Source organism: Elephantulus edwardii, unplaced genomic scaffold, assembly GCF_000299155.1.
Source record: "Elephantulus edwardii isolate Elephantulus edwardi_28Jun2011 unplaced genomic scaffold, EleEdw1.0 scaffold00002, whole genome shotgun sequence".
Lineage (NCBI taxonomy): Eukaryota > Metazoa > Chordata > Mammalia > Macroscelidea > Macroscelididae > Elephantulus > Elephantulus edwardii.
In genome coordinates this window covers 13,215,058-13,229,152 of record NW_006399752.1, presented here as the reverse complement: position 1 = coordinate 13,229,152, position 14,095 = coordinate 13,215,058, and the positions used below count along the sequence as shown (strand labels likewise).

At 37.8% G+C, this 14,095-nt stretch overlaps 2 protein-coding genes across 2 annotated transcripts in view; one reads left to right on the top strand and one right to left on the bottom strand.

The window, feature by feature from the left end:
• LOC102848842 (39S ribosomal protein L42, mitochondrial-like) overlaps positions 1–4,049 on the top strand; it is a 19,060-nt gene extending 15,011 nt beyond the window's left edge. The window contains exon 2 of the mRNA XM_006879135.1: positions 3,632–4,049. Within this exon, the coding sequence (XP_006879197.1) occupies positions 3,632–4,049 (418 nt within the window). The remainder of the gene's footprint in view (positions 1–3,631) is intronic.
• FAM184A (family with sequence similarity 184, member A) overlaps positions 1–14,095 on the bottom strand; it is a 223,162-nt gene that overhangs the window by 179,792 nt on the left and 29,275 nt on the right. The window lies entirely within an intron of this gene.

Genomic DNA, 14,095 nt, shown 5'->3' with positions numbered 1-14,095 from the left:
AGCCTTTTGGAATCTTCTGTTCAGCTCTTTAGTATCTTGAATTCTTCCTTGTGCTTTGGCTTCTCTACGCTCCAGTGCAATCTTCAGAGTTTCTTCTGACGCTCTACGTAATAAAATAGTTTCTTATCTGGGAAGACCATCAACTACTCACATGCAGAGCCAAACTCAAGCTAAAGAAACTAAAATCAAATCCACAAGAACCAAAAGTTGATCTTGCATCTATCCCATTTGAATTTAAAAACCATCTCAAGAACAAGTTTGAAGTCTTAAACACTAATGAATGAAGACCTGATGAGGTGTGCAAGGATTTAAAGAATGTCATCTATGAAATATACAAAAGATATTATAAAGAGAGAGGATGAAGAAAAGATTGAGATCGATATCAGTAGAGACTGAATAGCACAGAGAAGCAAAAACAAAGGGAAGAAAGTAGGAAGTTAGGGAGCTGAACAGATTTCAAAGAGCAGCAGAGGAAGACAAAGTAAAGTATTATAATAAATTGTACAAAGAGCTGGAGCTGAAATATCAAAAGAGCCAAACTCACTCAGCATTTCTTAAGCTAAAAGAACTGAATAACAAAGTCAAGCCACAAGTTGCAATACTTAAGGACATTAAGGGCAAAATACTGAATGATCTAGGAAGCATGGAAAGAACATGGAAGGGATACACTGAGTCACTGTACCAAACAGAATTGGCTGACACATTAAGTATTTAATGAAATAACATATGATCAAAAGGCAATGGTGATGAAGGAGGAAGTTCAAGCTGCTCTGAATGAATTAACAAAAAACAAAGCTCCAGGAATTGATGAATAAAAATTAACAAATTTAAAAAAACAGATAAAAGAGATGGTACTGTGGACGTGCTCACTAGGTTGTGGCAAGAAATCTGGAAGACAACTAGCTGGCCAACTGACTGAAAGAGATCAATATTTATACACATTCCAAAAAATGGTATCACTAATATTGTTACTGCTGTTTGTTGTCGAGTATGACTAGTCGAGTATGACTCACAGCAACCGTATGAACAAAAGATCTGAACCCTGATCTATTCTGCACCACCCCTACACTTCCTGACACACAAGAGTCCACTACTGCAGTCACCGTGTCAATCCACCTCGTTGGGGGTCTTCCTCTCCTTCAATGACCCTCCACCCTTCTTAGCATCATGTCATATAATATTACACACAAGCAAAATCCTGCTGAAGATTACCCAAAAATGACTGGAATTGTACATTAACAGAAAACTACCAGAAAGACAAGCTGGTTTTAGAAGAGGCCATGGCACTAGAGACATTAATGCCAATGTCTGATGAATCCTGGATAAAAGCAAAGAGTACCAGAGGAATGTCTATCTGTGTTTCATTAACTATGCAAGGGCAAATGACTATAGGGATCACAACAAATTGTAGATGACCTTGAAATGAATGGGAATCCCAGAACATTTGATTGTGCTCATGCAAAACCTATATTTGTAAGAGGAAGCAATTATCAGAACAGATCAAGGAAACAATACATGGTTCAAAATCAATAAAGGAGTGCATTAGGGAGGTGTTCTCTATCCATACCTTTTCAATCTGTATACAGAACAGATCATTCAGGAGGCTTGACTTTATGAGGAAGAATATGACATCAGGATTGAAGAAAGAAACATCAACAGCCTGCATTATGCAGATGATACAACCTTGCTTACTGAAACTGAGGAGGAGCTAAAGCATTTGCTGCAGAAGGTCAAGGACTGTAGTCTTCAATATGGATTGAAGCTCAACATCAAAATGACAGAGTCTCTCTCACCTCTCATCCAATTGGCAGCACCATGACAGAAGGAGAAGAGAATGACTTTAACAGTTTAAGCATGCTCAGCTCCACAGTCAACACGCTTGCCATCAGTAGTCAGCAAAAGACAGACTGACAAAAAGACAAATTGCATGGTAAAGATCTGCTGTCAGGGAACACCCTAGAGCTAAAGAAAAATTATGTCAGTCTAGATACTAAGGTGCATATGATTCAGGCCATGGATTTTACAATTACTTGTTATGCATCAGAGAGCTGGACAATGACTAAGGATGACAGAAAAAGAATTCATACCTTTGAGTTGTGGTGCTGGAGAAGAGTCTTGAACATACCATGACTGCCAAGAGAACAAAGACGTCTGTCTCAGAGAGAGTGAAACCAAGCTGCTCCTTGGAGTCAAGGATTATGAAGCTCTGTCTCACATACATTGGGCATGTTGCCAGGAGGGACCAGTCTTTGGAAAAGGACAGCATGTTTGCAAGGGTGGAAGGACAGCACAAGACAGAAAGACCCTGAATGAGATACACTGACACAGTAACTGGAATAATGAGCATAGGTGTGTGTTAGTGAGACTGGCTCAGGATAGGGCAAGGTTCAGAGCTGTTGTACACAGGGTCACAAAGAGTTTCAGGTAACTTGATGGCATATAACAACACAATCAAATGCCTTCATATAGAAAATAAAACACAAGTTAACATCTTTTTTAATATTTTTTGGCTTTCCTCCAAGATCCAGATGACCACAGTAATGATATCTCTCTTTCCATTTCCTCTTCTGAATCCAGCTTGAATTTTAGTATGTTCTCTATATTTGTTTAAACTGTTTTTCAAAAATCTTCAACAAAATTTCACTTGCATGTTAATGATATAGTCCAGTAATTTCCATATTTCATTGGATTTTTTTGGGAATGGACACAAATATGGATTTCACTCAGTTAGTTGGTCAGGCAGTCCAAATATCCTGGCAAAGATAAATGAACATATCGAGGGGAGTTCCTGTTTGTTCAAATTCCAACAATTCCCAGAAATATGTTTTTTGTCAAAGGCTCAGTGCAACCTAGACTTTCTCCTTCAGCAATACTGCTTCTTGGTATTACTTTTTTTTTATTAAGCATACCTATTTTTCTGCCTTCTTGAAACAAGTTACCTCATCTTTCTCCTGCAGAGCAACTAGTAGACTAGAGTCACCGCCCTCTTGGTTAGCCGTCAAATAACTATAGTGCCACCACTATTTACAAGGTATTCAAATGTCTGCTGAATGACTATCTTGATACGAGAACCGAAAAACAAAGTTCTCTGCCTCATAGAGTTATTTCTAGAAACTATGTTTAAATATTTAAAACTATGTTAAAATATTTCATTTCATTAAATAACCTATGTTTAGATTTTATGAACATTTTTAGATTTTTCTGATTTTCAGATTTAAGTATTAATAAAGTGATAACCCTAAAAAATCTAAATACCAAGTAAATTGGGGGATATGAATATATTTACGTTTTCATTATTTGCATAATAAAACACATATAAATTTTGCATAATTAGCAACTCACATTAGAAAAGGCATTTTCATAATTAATGTAAATATTGTAATATTTTGCCTTAAAATTTTATTGTTACTTAAAATTTGTTGAATAGTTACAATTTGTGAGTTGCTGTTAAAAATAAATTTAAGTGTAATAAGGTGTATCATAGGACCCGGATTGAGACAAGATGGCACTTTCACCGTGAGAAGCTGTCAAGGGATGAAAATAAGTGTAACTGGAAGCAAATTTTAAAGCAGTCTGTCCTCAAAACCACTTTTTCCTACTACATACTAATTATCTTGTGTCACCATGGCAGTAGCAGCAGTAAATGGGCATTGTCAAACAGAACTGTCTTAAAACATTTATTTCCAATTCAAAATGGAGTTTTATATTGTGTTCGTCATAAATCTACATATTCTTCTCTTCCAGATGACTCTAATTGCAAAGTGGAGCTTGCTTTGACATCTGATGGCAGAACAATAGTATGCTACCACCCTTCTGTGGACATTCCGTATGAACACACAAAACCCATTCTTCCGCCACATCCCGTGCATCCTAGTGAAGAAACACATGATCAAGTGCTGAAAACCAGATTAGATGTAAAAGATAAACCCATCGCGCAAGGACCCATGATAGAACTTAGCAAAATGTTCTTTACTACCAAGCACCGTTGGTATCCTCATGGAGAGTATCACAGACGTTGTAGGAAACTGAATCCTCCAAAAGACAGATGATTTTCGGGATCTCATTGGGAATTAAAGGAAAATGATATTGTCTCTTGTAAGAAAATGTGATGTATTCACTGCTATGTTAAATGATAAAAAAAATTATATACTAAAAAAATAAATTTAAGTGTAATAAGGCTCTGCATTCTAAGATAATATATACCATTTTATTTAGTGTGTAATACAAAAGAGACTGCAAGTCAAATTCTAGCCTCCTTTCTCCTGTCTTGGTCTCTCTCTCATCACTCTTCTGTAGTCCTTGTGCCAATATCTAAGGAACGAAAGCAAAACCAGTTTCTTATATCCTGAGCCAATTCAGGGAAACTCCTTTCTACTCCACTGCCTGCTAAAAAGTCAGGCTCTCAGCCAATGACATAAGTTCTCTTCCAACAGAACTTTACCTTGCATTTAACTCATCAATGGATCTGAAGCTAGTTTTAGTATCTTTAAAAAGGCAAGACAGCACAGTAAGACAAATCTCTTCTGGCACCACGGCTTAACTTATCATGAAATTTCTTCATTAGAATGTTGTATCATCCCCTGACCTGTGTGGTGATAATGAAATAAGCATGGTGCTATTGGTTGGCTCCAACTTGGCAGTACTCAACAACAATAATGCCTGCTAACGTAGATCACGATTTGTTGTAGTCGTTGACCATCGTGATAGATGGAGAAAAGATTGAAAACGTCAATTATTTCATCTTACTTGGATTCACAAACAATACAGTTCTTGATCACATGGTAATTCCTGAAATATTTCAGTGTTGGCCAATTCTTTTTGGTACAGTGATACTATGTATTACCACCATCTTCTTTTCATGTTTCTTGGGTTATTCAAGATTTCAATACCATCTCTAAGTACTGCAAATCAAGGCTTGAATTTGTTTTTCAATACTTTCAGTTTGAGAAATGCTGAGTGAGGTTTCCCCCCTTTTATTCTCTAATTCTACACTAGCACAAGGCAAAAGATCTAGATTCATAAAGCATTATTAAAATGATAGGCTTGGCTTAAGACAAAAATGTTTTTTTTTCCGTTGTTGTTACGTGCCATTGAGTCACCTGTGACTCATAGCAACCCTATGTACAACAGCTCTGATGCTTTCCCTGTCCCGAGCAAGTCTCACTGATTCTGATATACCTACCCCCATTGTTCTATTTACTGTATCGCTCCATATCATCTGGGGCTTTCCTCTCCTGTGCTGTCCCTCTGCCCTTTCCAGCTCCAAGGATTGGTCCCTTCTGACCACATGCCACAAGTATATGAGACGGAGCTCTTTCTCGTTCATAGTCATTGGCTATACATACCTAGCCAATATTTTTTTTAAACGGGATCAAAGTGTGTATGTGTGTGTGTGTGTGTGTGTGTGTGTGTGTGTGTATATATATATATATATATAATTTTTTTATTTTCTTTTGCCCATTTTTAAAAATTGGTTTGCATACAATAATGTGTTTACACTGTTTCCCAAAATCTTTTTATACTGTTTTCCTAGGACAAGAAGATATGGACAGTAATGAAAACATTAAAAGCATTGGATATGTAACATTTTTCAAAATCATTAAAGGGAAACATATCAGAACTGAAATTAATAAATTAACTCCCTCACAGATTCTATATTTGACCCAATTGGTTTATAAAAGTTTTCTTATAAACCACATAAAGTTAATGCAAAAGAATCCAACTAAATATACTGCATACTGTAACTGTAGAGAGTAGAACATTTGCAATTATCTTTAGCTACCTAAACAAAGACTTTATTTAACAAAACCAACTCCTACAGGAACAGCTAGAGCTAAGAAGGAAAGAACTGCAAAATATTTAAGCAACAATTTGATTTGGGAGGGTGAGGAAATGTTTAAGAATCTGTTCTAGAAAACAATGTATTCAAATTTTGTAGATAAACTAGTATACTAAAATATATTTAAGCAACTGTTAAGTATAAAAGGTAACTCTTATATTGTTAAATGTTTTATTCTATGCCACTAGAAAATTTACACCTTTACTCCTTTTTATGACCTACAGCAAGGAGAGAATCAAGTTTCAAATTATGATGATAACATCATACAAAGAGGGAATATGATTTGCAATTTTATTCCATGCCTATGATTGTAGGGTGCTGCTTGAAGTGTGGCAACTCACAAAAAGGTGAATGTCCCCCCTCCATGATCATGCCCAAATTCTCTCTCACCTGAGGCATTTAAGGAGGTAATAATTATCAGTGTCACACTTATATGAGAGTGTGTAGGGTTAGTAAACAGTCACTGTCAGACAGACCCATGGCAAGAGCTGATAAACAAGGAAGAAGCTAAGAAAATGGCAAAAGTAAGGTTTGTTTTTCTTCCCATATTTTTATGGTTTTACATTTCCTCAAAAAGCTGAACCCAATATAAAATCCCATATGACCCCACTATTCTACTGTTAGGAATATATACCCTAAGAAAATCAGAACTGAATGGAGATATGCACACCAATGTTCACAGCAGCATTATTCACACTAGCAAGAAAATGGATACAGCCCAAACACCCATCAACAAACAAATGGACTGAGAAATTGAGGTACCTTCACACAATGCAATACTATGCAACACTAAGAAAGGATTTCATAAAATAGCATATAATATGGCAGAGTATTATGTTGAGTGAAATAACTCAGTTTCATAAGTGCAAATGTAAATATCTCCATTCATTTTTAGATACTATATATGCTGCTTGACTATTACTTTTGATTGCTGTAGTCCATAAACAAAAAATTATAGATCCATGAATAAAGAAAATATATACAAAAAACACATACTAGAAAGTATGCAAGCAGAGGCTGCACCAAAGGAACAGGCCTAGGGCGTAAGTAAGAATTGGCACTGTTCTCCTAAATTACTTTACATAATCTTTACAATAATTCTGCTTCATAGGCTCTGCTATTCTCATTTTGCAGATGAAGATATTCAGGTTCCGAATTTAAAACAACTAAAGGCCATACAACAGTAAGGGGCAAAGTGAAATTTAAACTCGATGCCTTTGAGCTGTGGTGCTGGAGAAGAGTGTTGAGGGTACCATGGACTGCTAGGAAAACAAAAAGATTCATTCTGGAAAGGATTAGACCAGGAGACTCTCTGGAGGCAAGGATTCTGAGGCTCCATCTAACATAGTTTGGACATATTGTAAGGAGAGACCAGTCCTTGGAGGAGGACATCATGCTTGGGAGGGTGGAGGGACAGCGCAGGAGGGGAAGACCCTCTATGAGATGGATTGATTCAGTGACTGGGGTAATTGGAATGGGTGTGTCAGAGACAGTGCGATTGGCACAGGACAGAGCAGAGTTTAGGGCTGTTGTACATAGGGTCGCTATGAGTCGCAAGCAACTCAATGGCACATAACAACAACATGTAATAAAGTAAAACATATTTGCATAACAGTTGCATTAACAGACCTTCTTTGTATGTATATGGATAGTTTCCTATCACTCACAACACTGTGCTTTAGAAGAGATGTTGAAATTATCTTTTTAACTAGGAATGCTGGTTCTACAGAAGCTGTTGGCTTGGACTAGTGAGCTGTAGGGTGGAATGTTGATTCCCTAAGGGAAGTGAGGTGACGTGATAAGGCCTCTTAGTTAAAAACCCATTAGGGCCCTGGGCCTGTGGCACTCAGGCCTGTTTTAAATTGATTTTTTGTCAAACATTCTTCTAAGTGGTATAGCACTGGTCTGAACATTGCTGTACAGAGGTAACTCTCGGTTGCTGTGATGCTATACACTGTGACACTAATGAGTCAAACAGATAATGGTTACCTATGGTGGACAATGTTTGCTGGGGTTTCCTGATCAAACCAAGCTTAGAAGCGGGAGTGGGATCCATTTCCAAAATGGCTTGCCTCCAGAAACTTGATGAACATTGAGAAATGACCAAAGTTATACAAGTGTTTAGGTCTTTCATTCACAGGGTTGCTATGAGTCATCTATGACTTGATGGCACTTAACAACAACGATGACAACATAGAGAGACCTATGTTGGCCTAGTGGACAGAAAGTGATGTTATCAAGCCCAAGGTCGGGGATTTTAAGCTGCATCCCTCAGGCCTGGTTTAAATTGTTTTTTGTCAAACCTTCTCTTAAGTGGTATAGCACTGATCTGGGCACTGCTGTACAGAGGTAATTCATGGTTGCTATGATGCTAAACACTGTAACACTGATCTGCAAAATGTGATAATGGTTACCCATGGTAGACAGTGTTTGGTGGAGCTTCCTGATTAAAACCAGCTTGGAAGCAGGAGTGGAATCCACTTCCATAACGGCTTGCCTCCGGAAACTCTATGAACATGGAGAAACGACCAAAGTTATACAAGTGTTCATGTCTTTCATTCGTTATGAGTCACCTACAACTCAATGACACTAAACAATAACAACTATGAATGTAACATGATTCTTCCTCAGTTCTTCATACCTGGCATAAGAAATTTATGACTGTCTGGTTCAAGCGGTCCAAGCTTCTCCATCTCAGTTTACTAATGCCTAGAATGTCAATGTTCACGTGTTCACAACCTCCAGCATGTCTATGTCCATCCCATGGATGTTTCTATATACCAATTACAAAAGGGTTCTTGCAGCTGTTTCTCCTAATTTTGAGTGACATCAAATTTGGGCTCTACTTGACTAAAGTCCTTCAGTGTTCATAGGGTTTCAAGAGGCCTGTTATTTCAGAAGTGAATGGCCAATCCTGCTTCTTAGGCTGTCTCAAGCAGAGCATTGCTGAAACCTGCCCATCATGGGTTATCCTTCTGGCATTTCAAACACCAGTGGTGTAGCTTTCACAAACCACAGCAATCTAGAAGTTCCCGCAGTACATCAAACTGACAGAAAGTACTGAATTTCCAAGAAAGGTGATCCAACAGAATGTGCAAATTACTGAACAATATCATTAATATCACATCAAGCAAAATATTGCTGATGATTATCCAAGACTAACTTGAACAGTACACTTACAGAGAGCTGCCAGAAGCTTAAGCTGGGTTTAGTAGAGGCTATGTCATCAGGGATATCACTGCTGATGTCAGAGGGATCCTGGCTGAAAGCAGAGAATACCAAAAGAATTCCTATTTGTGTTTTATTGACTATGCAAAGGCATTTGACTGTGTGGATCACAACAAACCGGCTAACAGTGAGGCCCAGAATACCTGATTATGTTCATGAAACCTTTACCTAGACGAAGAAGCTATTGTCCAAATAGAGCAAGGGAATATTGCATGATTTTAAATCAGGAAAGGTATACCTCAGAGTTGTACCCTATCTCCTTAAGTATGTAAACTGTACACTGAACAAATCATCTGAGAATCTAGACTCCATGAAGTAGAAAGTGACATCAGGTTTGGAGGAAGACACACCAACAATCTTCCCTATGCTGATGGATTGGATTAGGCACACTTCAGTCTTTAAACTGACATCATTGTCCTTTAGAACTCTGGAGAGGACCTTCACAGAATATTTTCCCAGTGCATTAATCACTATCACTCATTTCATATGCAAGCAAAATCTCTTAACACATTTTGAGCCCACTGCCTCATACACTGTATCAATCCATCTCATTAAGGTTCTTTCTCTCCTTTTCTGATTGTCACCTTTCAAGGCACAATGTCCGTTTCCAAGAAATAGCCTCTCCTGACAACATATCCAGAATATGAGATGAAGCGTCATCCTATTTCTCTGCAAGGACCACTCTGGTTGCGCTTTCTCCAAGACATAACTGTTTGTTCCTTTGGCAGTCCATGGGATATTCAGCACTACTCTCCAACTGGCTATGTGTTAGCTACAGGAGCTGTCAGTGGCGTAGTCTTTTGGGAATTAAGCTGCTAGTCAAAAGGCACTTCAAATTTACCAGCTACTATGAGGAAGGATGATGGCCATAGATTTCTCATAGAAACTTGTCAAGAATCACTATGAGCCTGAAAGGATCCCATAGTAGTGAGTTGAATGGGTGGTTTTTCTGGTTTCGTTTATTGTGTGTTCTGTTATTCCTTGCTACAAATATTTTATAAGATATTATTTTGTGCATGTAATCGTCACAGTAACCTGTGAAGTGGGGGGAAGTTTTAGAATTTTTTTTAACAAACAAAGAAATAGAACTGGAGATAAAGTAACTTTCCCAAGTCACAAACTCATTCATGTTTGTGTGAAAAATAAAGCTGGCATTTGTTTTTATAAAGCATCAACCATTTGGTATATGAGCTAAAACAAAATATGTATAATTCGAGAAAGTTCTGTTTGCTAGACTTTGAATTGTTACAGTATGAGCAGATAACTGTGGGTTGTCATGTATCTAACTGCTATAATTAGATTAACTCCATAAACCTCACTTTATACACTCAACAGTCCTTGAGTCTGTTCAAAATACAATGGGGAACTTTGCAGTGGTGTCTTTTATCTCTAAAGTTCATTCATTAGTTCCAAGAAAATCTCTCCCTGATTTATCTAAATCGTCCTAAGAATCATCCACATCTTTTTCTAAATTTATTCTACACAACTGATGGAAATGTAAAATGGTGCTACCATTGTTACCTTGACAATTTGGACAAGGCCCTGTTTCCCTCTTCTTAGATGAGGAATCTCACCAGGAAGGGATTCATGAGGGTGCATAGCACAGAGTTTAGCAGGAAGGTTGAAGACAAGTCAGGTATTAGAATGAAAATGTTGAGAATTTATTGAGCATGGTTACCCACAGTGGACAGTCTTTGGTGGAGCTCCCTGGTTGAAACAAGTCTGGAAGCAAGAGTGGCATCCACTTCCAAAATAGCTTGCCTCCAAAACACTATGAACTTGGAGAAATGATGAAAGTTATACAAGTGTTCAGGTCTTTCATTCAGAGGGTCACTATGAGTCGTCTATGACTCGACAGTACCTATCTAAAACAACACAAGCAAAATCTTGGTGAAGATTATCCCTAAATTGCTAAAAAAAAATAAAATATAATGACTGCCAGAGATATAAGCCAGATTTAGAAGACACTATGGCACCAGGGATATCACTGCTGATATCAGATGGACTTGGCTGAAAGAACAGAGTACCAGAGGGATGTCTATTTGTGTTTTATGAACTATGCAAAGGCATTTGATTGTATGGATCACAACAAATTGTGCCTAACATTGAGAAGAATGGGTATCCCAGAACACTTAATTGTGGTCATATGAAATCTAGATCTGGACCAAGAAGCTGTTGTCTAAACAAAGCAAAAAAACATTGCATAGTTCAAAAATCAAGAAATGTGAATGTCAGAAATCTATCCTTTCTCCATACCTTTTCAATCTATATGCCAAACAGATCATTCAAAAGTCTGGACTTTTGAAGAAAGAAGAGTGTGGGATCAGGATGCGCAGAAAACTCACCTATGTTATGCAGATGGCAAAACTCTGCTTGCTTAAAGTGAGGAGGACCTGAAACTTGTTGCAGAAGATAAGACCAGCTTTCAATATGGATTGCTTCTCAACATACAGAAAACAAAAATCCTTACCACCTCTCACCAATGGACAGCATTATGAGATGGAGAAAGGACTAAAGTTGTCAACAATTCCATCTTGCTTGGATTCATAATCAACACCAGTTAAAAGAAAAAAAGCAAACCAAAACAAGGACAGAAAATTTACATATACAACCTCACTATTTTTATAAACTCTTGTTAGTTGGTAAGAAAAATTTAATTTTTAATGCAATAAAGCTTGAGCCCTACAAATGACAATTTTATCACTACTACTGTTTTAACAGGGACCTCTGCGTGCATTGTCTGTAGGGAGTTACACTGCTAACGCAAAGGCAGAGCCTCCCTGGCAGTCTGAACCCACCAGTGCCTCAGAAAGAATGATTGGCACACTCCTATTACTCAATTTATTGCCTCAGAAACCTAAATGAGGGTCAGCTATGAAAGAGACTGCTTTAATAATTTTAATAAGGAGGAGCTCTGGTGGCCTAGTTCATAGGGAGTTGCCCTACTACCCAAAGACTGCATCTCCCTGTTGATTTAAATCTCCCAGCTGTCCCAAGAAGAAAGATGGTCAATTTCCTCTAGTGACATTTAAAACTTTTGAGGGGTCAGCTGTGATCAGTACTGACTTGCAATGACTTTGAGGGTCAGAGCTTTCATAGTCCAATAAAAAGCCAAGAATAAAGAGGCTACTTCCAAAATTCTTGGCATTGGCCTCAACTGTTAAGTACAGCAAAACAAACACCAATTCCAAACTTGCAAAATTTGGTTTAACATGTTAACTGATTTGCAATCAGAGAATATTTTTTAATATAAAACTTTAACTTTTACTGGTTTGCTTACAAAGTTCGTATACATTGTTTTTCACATTGGATCGTCACCATTTTCTTAACTTACCCCTCTCCACACACCAAATTGTGCGACCCAATGATTACTATCCCCCTCCACACACATCCTCATCCCTTCTGCTCCTACCCTCTTCCCCTTAGATCCTCATGCACATTTTACTATTTATCTACTTCTACAATTATGGTCTTATACAGTATTTGTCCTTATGGGACTAAGTTAGTTTGCATAGTATAATGTTCTCCAGTCCCTCCTAAGTTAGGTACTGATTTACAAAATCATTGCTTTTGCATGCTGTATAGTATTTCACCGTGTGAATGTACCATAATTTCTCAATTCCTTCCATTGCGGGTGGATATATGCCCTGTTTCCATTTTTTTGTGATGGTGAATAACACTGCCATGAACATCAGTTTACAAGTCTCTGTGCCTCAGTTCAGATTTCCTAGGGGTAAATTTCCAAGCAGTAAAACAGCTGGGTCATATGTAATTTCTATATTCAGCTTTCTGAGGAAATGCCAAACTGCATTCCAGAGTGGTTCTACCATTTTACAATCCCACCAACAGTATGTAAGAGTTCCTATCTTGCCCCATCCTCTCCAACATTTATTACTTACTGTCCTGTTAAACTTTGCCACTGTCACTGGGGTGAGATAATATTTCATTGTGGTTTTGATTTATATCTCTTTTACCAGTAATGTTTAGCATTTCTTCATGTGTCTTTTAGCCATCAAATATCTTCCTCTGTGAAGTCTTCCCATGTCTTTTGCCCATTTTATAATGGTGTGATCAGTCCTTTTCTTGTGGAAGCCCTGTAGGATTCTGTAAACTTTTGATATGAGATCCTTGTCTGAAATGATATTGCCAAACATTTTTCCCAGAGGTTTTCTTTTCACTCTGTTGAAAAAAGTTTTGATGTGTAATCTTTAGAAGTTCTCATTCATCAATTTTATCCTCTCCAGATTGTGCATTTCTGGCTGTATCTGGCAGTCTCTTTATACAACAGACCATAACCATCTACGCTTGATCCTAATTTGTCTCTTATGAACTTTATGGTTTGGAGCTGAGTTGATTTTTGTGTATGGTGGATCCGGTATCAGCTTTCTGCAGGTAGCAGTCTAGTTTTGCCAGCAACCTTTTTCAACCATAGATAGCTGAGTCAATTTCTAGGTTCTCAAATTGGTTCCATTGGTTTATGTGCCTGTCATTGTACCAGAACCATGCTGTTTTTGTTACTACCACTGTGTAGTACGTTTTGAGGTTAGGGAGTGCTATGCCTCCCACTTCATTTTTGTTTTTCAGAGGTGTTTTGCTTTTTTGAGGTCTCTTTCCTCCCCAAATAAACTTGACAGTTTTTCTTTCAATATCCTTGAAAAATGAATCTGGTATCTGCATTGGGATTGCACTGAACATGTAGATTGCTTTTGGCAGGACTGTCATTTTCACAATATTGAGCCTTCCTATCTATTAGAGGGCACATTTTTCCATTTCTTTAGGTGTTTTTTTTTCTGTCCCACAGCAATGTTCTGTAGTTTTCTTTGAAGAAGTCTTTAGTGTCTCTAGTTAGATTCACTCCCAAGTATCTCAATTTGTGGTTGGCTATAATACATTTGAGCTGTGGTGTTAGAGAAGAGCACTGAATTTCCATGGACGGCCAAGAGAATGAACAGATACGTCTTGGAGAGGATGCAGTCAGAGTGCTCTTTGGAGGCAAGAATGACAAGGCTTTGCTTCACATACTTTGTG